Source organism: Nelumbo lutea, chromosome 1 (assembly GCF_056320005.1).
Source record: "Nelumbo lutea isolate HS-2025 chromosome 1, American lotus-T2T, whole genome shotgun sequence".
Classification (NCBI taxonomy): domain Eukaryota; kingdom Viridiplantae; phylum Streptophyta; class Magnoliopsida; order Proteales; family Nelumbonaceae; genus Nelumbo; species Nelumbo lutea.
Window position 1 is genome coordinate 200,596,568 of NC_142684.1, and position 6,125 is coordinate 200,602,692.

A 6,125-nucleotide genomic window follows, 5' to 3' on the forward strand; every position below is an offset into this window, starting at 1 on the left:
TGGGGCATTCAACTAGTCCAATGTTCAGGTTGTCTTTTTCCTTTTTCCTAACATGCATGTGTGAGCACTGTTACATTACAGATTTCTGTCAAAGGGAACCCAAAAATTCCATTATCCATAATCCATTATCATCAGGCTTACATTCTTTCTTACTCCCTATGTTCCTTAATCTTGTACAAATTTAAAGAGAGAGCGAGTTACATTTGAAGAAAGTAATTACAAAAACAGGAAAAGGCAAAAACAAGCTAGCAAAAGCATTTGAAGAATTGAACTGAAGACCCAAATGAAAAAGAAAAAAAATTAAAACACTTCTTTCTCTTCCAGTTCAATCCCCTCCTGAGCTAACCTAGTGTCCTTGTACACATACCACCTAGCACAAACCAAATACAAGCCAAAGTTGAGCAGACTCAGACCAGCCAAGAGCCAGTAGAAGTTATAAAGCTTGCCCTGGTTCAGATTATCCGATAGCCACGGCCTGCCGTTCCCTGTCAATTTGTGCACTAGAGAAACCAAGAAAGAACTAAAAAACAAGCCAAGTGAAATGGTGCTCAAAAATAACCCAGTGCTAATGGTTTTCATCCCTTTAGGGCACTCTCTAAGGAAGAAATCGAGCTGCCCAATATAGGTGAATGCCTCACCGCATCCCACCAGGAAGAACTGAGGGATCAAACAAAACACACTCAGAGGGATCTCGGCTGTTGGGTTATCCGTCAACCCGTTGGATCTTGCAGCTCTCAACCGTTTGAGTTCCGTGAGTGCGGCAGCCACCATGGCCAATGCGGACATGACAAGACCGATACCTATACGTTGCAAGGGGGTGAGGCCTCGTGGGTTGTTAAACAATCTACGATTAACCGGAACGATGACCCGATCATAGACGATAACAGTAAGGAGAATGCTGCCAACAAAGAAGACGGTCAATGATGCAGCAGGAATCTGAAACGACCTGCCAAGGTGTCGATTCAAGGTGGTTGCCTGGGAAACAGAGAACGTGGTCATTTGAGCATAAACCGTCCAGAACATGATGGTTGTAGCCCAAATGGGCATCATCCTGATCACTATCTTCACTTCTTCGACGTCGGTTAGTGTTGATAAGCTCCACCGGTTCTCGACGGTGTTCCAGCTCCCACTCTGCGTCTGGCCACTGGGGTCCTTGATTGCCGCCTTGTCTAGAAAACTGAAGACATACATAAAGAAATTAACAAGAGATCAGTGTCCACATGAATTAAAATTTAAAGCCAGCAGTGGGCTTTCATGGACATACTTGAACTAAGGCCAAACTGCGGAAGGATGGAAGAAATGGGCTTTCATTAATGCGTGCGTGAAGGTGAAGACGGGGGTCTGAATTAAAACTGTAAAAGTAGAAGACAGGACAAAGGGCGTGGATGATTGGGACAGAGTGGCCCTGGGGTCGGTGGGTTATGTTGATACTTCAAAGCCGCTTAACCCTAACCCCCTAACCCGTGAGTTTTTATTCCTTGATCTGCGTGTAGAAGACAGCCCTGGCTTGTCTTGTCATTTCAATTGTCTTTGTTCGTTCAACAAAGACCATGGCAACATTAAAAGCGAGGGGACAAAATATTGAAATATTCTTTCCCCCTATTATTATTGTTCTAAATCAATTATCTAATCCATTTTCAAACTAACACAAAATAACAGGGTTTATTAAAACCGAAGCTACTTTTGCTACGAGTACGACGTGGTGATTTTAGATCGAAATCTTTTTTTGAAAGAAATCATAGGTGTTCGATGAAGAGTCAGTTTCAACAATATTATATAAAAAATTTAGAATAGTAGATAAAGTAAAAAATTTGATAGAAATAAATCCCCTCTGACAAATAAATTTGTCGTCCGTGGCATACCGTTCATGGAGAAAGAATGAAGATTAGATAAAAGGTTATAGCGAATACTGCGCCAATGGATGGAAATCATCCAAAAAGAAGTTAAAAATATTATAAACATCACCCTTAATAATAACATACGATAAACTATTAGCCGGATTAAAAGTCTGAATTAATATTGTGGCCCCACCTTCAATTAAATGAAGTAATGTGGTGGTACAGGAGGGGCCCTAGCAGCTGAAACCATGTCGCAGCAAAAGTAACAACTCAACTCTTTTCATTGTATCCAATGTACCGATTCCGAAAATAAAGTGCCCTCTGCAGACATGACATCATCCGTGCATTATGATGGAGATGAGTCAGTTGGAAAAACAACTATTCAACCAATCGTCGATTATCCGATCACCTTTTTTCTTTTCGAGCTCGGATGGGTGGAGTGGAATCTTTAGGCTATGTTTGGTTCGAAGGAAAATGTAGAAAAGAAAAAGAAAAGTAAAAAACCTATACAAAAAGTGTATTGATTTTTTTATTTTTCTTTTCCTTTCTTTACCTTTTTACAGAAAATGGTCAATTGTGTATGTACACCTGCATCGTTTTGGACCACTAACCAAGTGTCATGTTTAAAATCTTACTCTTAGTTACTTACGCGTTCTGATCAATAGGATTTTGGTTCCTAACTAAAAATCTATAATCTTTTTTTCGATTTATTCAGGGATATAAGGGAATGTTTTTTTTTTTATCACTTATCATATCTTAGTTAAATAAATAACTTTCCCGCCTTAAAATAAAATTATTAATACTTCAATGAAATAAAAATATCTTTTATTAAAATAATCATTATTTTATTTAAATAAAAAATAAAAGAACATGATTAATCTGCACATATTTCCTAGGAAATTCAAAATTTTATCACCAAATTAATAAAAGGACGGGATATTAATAGTCACAACAAAGTAAACACTTGATAAATATTTTGACAGCTGTAACTGTCAAAATTAGGTATTTATCTTTTTCAGGGTAGGCTGGGGGTATTGTAAGTGCTCATTTAACGTTGTGCCTACCCAAGGGAAAACAGGTTTCAGTGAAGAACACTAACCGGAACTGTTTGCTATGAGGGAGCCTTTGCTTCTTCCTCTTCTGCCCATCGTTCACACTGTTGCCAACGTCATACAAGAGCGACGGATCAGACGGCAACTCCATCTTTCTCTTCCTCCAGGCGGCGACGAAAACGGTCGCTACCTGCGTCAATGGGCTACTTGCCAGCTTCTTGAACCGGTACCTTCTCGTGCCGGACAGAAAAACGAGGAGGCCGAGCAGGATGGCCGAGACGCAGATGCCGTATCCCCATTGTCTCCCTAGGTTGTCCTGTATGTACACGAGGATGGTCACCGCTGCCAGAGATCCGATGCTTATGAAGAAGAAGAACCAATTGAAGAAGTTTATCATCTGGGCTCTTTCCTTTGGGTCCGATTCGTCGAACTGGTCTGACCCAAACCCCGATACGCTCGATTTCAGGCCACCGGTGCCCAGCGCCGTGAGGTACAGCCCCAGATATAGTACCGTCAATTGTAGCCCGCTTGCCTGCACGCAGACTTCCCCGGCTGTGCACTTGGGAGGTCGGAGGCTTGGGACGATAGTGGAGATTGTCAAGATCGTCACACCCTAACCACAGTTCCAGAAGACATAAGAAGGGAGAGGAGAGTGTGTATGTGTGCGTGTATTAGCAGAAACCAGTACTGAAATGCTTAACTTTTGCCTTAAGGTAGCCAAGACCAGAACCGGAGCCTGGGCAGGATGTGGACTGATTCGTGTCCTCCCGGCCATTGAGTCTGGCAAACTCGAGACTTTTATAATGAAGTAATAGTAAAAGGAGCAAAAAGTCTTACCGTGGCTTGAACAGTAGCAAAAATGGCTATGGTGAGGTACCTGGAAAGGGAAAAGTGGGGGGTGGGAATTTGTTCATCATAAAACTTGAAGCAAATGAAAATCTATTGGGATGATCAGAAGAACATAATAAGCAGAAGGACTAGGGATGTATGTAACGGAAGAAAAAGGTACAATACCAACCTGCCGAGAAATGTATCAGCGATGAAGCCGCCGAGCAAGCAAAGCATGAAAGAGGTGCCGAGAAAGTTGGTGACGTTGTTGGCGGATGTGGCATTGCCCAAATGCATGGTACCCGTCAAGTAAGTCACCAAATTCACGGCGATCCCCAACGTGGTTAACCTCTCACACAACTCCACCCCTGCGAGGAGGAGGAGAAGTCCATATACAAGCCGATGTTACCAAACCACGAAACAGAAAGAAAGAAAGAGTACGTAGTGATGATGATGAAATTAACAATAAGAAACATCGATCTCTCAATAAAAATCTATAAAAGAGGTAGAGGGGGAAGACTGGAAGGAAAAGAAAAGTAATCAAGACCTAGAATCATGGCTGCACTTGTCCATCCGCCCGTTGTGAATCTCTCGGCGGATCGGCCCTTGTAGTCCCAAGCGTCCGAGAGGGTCTTCCCCTCGGTTTCAGGGAGACTCATTTCCTCTAGTATCAACAACTCTCGAACAACTCTGGTTATTGAGTTGGGGGAGGGTAGTTTGATACAGGGAGGGAGACACCAATCTCTAACAGACACATGAATAAACGAAACCAGGGAGAGGGTCTCTTTATAGCTGCTAAGAATCACAGACGGATTTTTTTTTCCAATATTACCCCCACTGATTTGACCAAATTCGCTCAATTTATCCCACAGAAAATGAGAAACGAAAGCATTTATGAATTTGTCTTTTGTCATATCAATTATAGATTGCCGAATCGCAACTAATAAGAAGAAGAAAGAATTACGGAGAATGTGTTGACCGGTGAGGCCTAACGCAATTGAATTCGCATGGGGGGAGTTTATACCTGTGGCGGAGTCAGGAATTTTGTTGGGGGATGGGGGGAAGTTAAACAAGAAAAATATATAACGGATAACTCTCTAATGCTCCACAAACTCCCAAAATAATACAAAAAAAGAAATGTTTATTTCTTTATTATATAACGGAGAGTTTGTGGACCACTAGGTGACACATCAGCAAAACATTAAATAAATGCTTTTTCATTGAAAAAAGCATTAAAATGCTTTCCCTCATAATTGATTTATACATAAAACAAGATAAGAATTTATAAATAAATATATATACAAAATGTAATAATGAGATAAATGCTGATTTGATGATAACACTATTTATCAAATAAATAAAACCATACCAAACACCGGCTTAATTATGAAAAGAAAAATGACGTTACTGTTAGTCTGTCAATTATATTGTCACCATCATTAACACTCGGGTTTCGAGTTGACTTACGATTTAGAAGAATACGTAATGCCACTGATTTTCTGGGTCCTCTTAAGTCTTATCGGGTGATGATCCACCGAGACGGAGATACATCAACCTGCATCATGAGGTTAGTTATGGGTCTGTCGCCGCTAGGTTCAGCCCGGTCGAATCGGAAGACCGGGTTGAAAAAAGAAAAACCCAACAACTGTCTCGTTCTTTGCATAAAAAACCTAGGTCAAGGGACGGACGTGAAGGCCCAAACCAAATAGGAAGTGGGCCGTCTCCTGGGCAACTATGACGTCTTCTTGAGACTTGAACCACTGCCTAAAGGTCCAGAACCGAGGTGGCCTCGGGGCTTTTTTTCAGCCACTGTTTTTGTGCCCACACACTTGCCTTGTGGGCTGAGGTGGTGGTCGGCTTGGCTGTCTTTCTCTCGCATAGACCACAAAATCAAATAATGCATTGAGACTACGACAATCGAATCACGCTTAATCATCCATAGATGACAAGATCATATGGCTCCACTCCGTACATATTTATCCTATATTAAATGGCGAAACTACCCTTCTTTTTGTTTTTTATCCTCTAACCCTCCATCACTGCACTTTAATTCTCGTCCAAGTGTGGAAATGGTCCATTAATCACCTCCCTCCCACTCCCAGCCTCCCATGGGCATGACCAAATAATGAAAGCCAAGAATTTATCGAATAAAGGTGTCAAATAAAAAATAGCACATACACAAAAATTCTCAGCCGTCGGATTTGATCGAATAAAGTTGGGCGGATGTATCATATGAAGTATTATAGAAGTGAAAATGAGATCAATGGTCCATGAGATCTCCCCTTTTCACCCAATATTGACGAACCCGTATAAAAGGGGAAAAAAATAGAGTTGGAATAGTGCCACGTGGCATCTACCAAACAGTGTACCATTATAATTGATTTGTGATGATTGGCGTGTGAGTAAC

At 41.4% G+C, this 6,125-nt stretch overlaps 1 protein-coding gene across 1 annotated transcript; it reads right to left on the reverse strand.

Annotated features, from left to right (window-relative positions):
* Window positions 1–82: 82 nt before the first annotated feature.
* On the reverse strand, window positions 83–4,485 carry LOC148880349 (protein NRT1/ PTR FAMILY 6.3-like). The gene is made up of 5 exons (XM_088962221.1): window positions 4,266–4,485; window positions 3,909–4,086; window positions 3,728–3,767; window positions 2,938–3,503; window positions 83–1,177 (listed from the first exon to the last, which is right to left on the reverse strand). The coding sequence occupies exons 1-5, from the start codon at window positions 4,375–4,377 to the stop codon at window positions 301–303; spliced, it is 1,773 nt and encodes a 590-aa protein (XP_088818347.1). The 5' UTR covers window positions 4,378–4,485; the 3' UTR covers window positions 83–300.
* Window positions 4,486–6,125: the final 1,640 nt, after the last annotated feature.

What these genes read in the sequence shown, in the direction of transcription:
- LOC148880349 (XM_088962221.1), bottom strand. Translation starts at nt 4,377, where the DNA reads ATGAGTCTCCCTGAAACCGAGGGGAAGACCCTCTCGGACGCTTGGGAC. An exon ending in AAGTGCAGCCATGATTCTAG is followed by an intron (nt 4,087 to 4,265) that starts GTCTTGATTACT and finishes TCCTCCTCGCAG; the next exon opens with GGGTGGAGTTGTGTGAGAGG. An exon ending in TTGCTACTGTTCAAGCCACG is followed by an intron (nt 3,504 to 3,727) that starts GTAAGACTTTTT and finishes AACTGTGGTTAG; the next exon opens with GGTGTGACGATCTTGACAAT.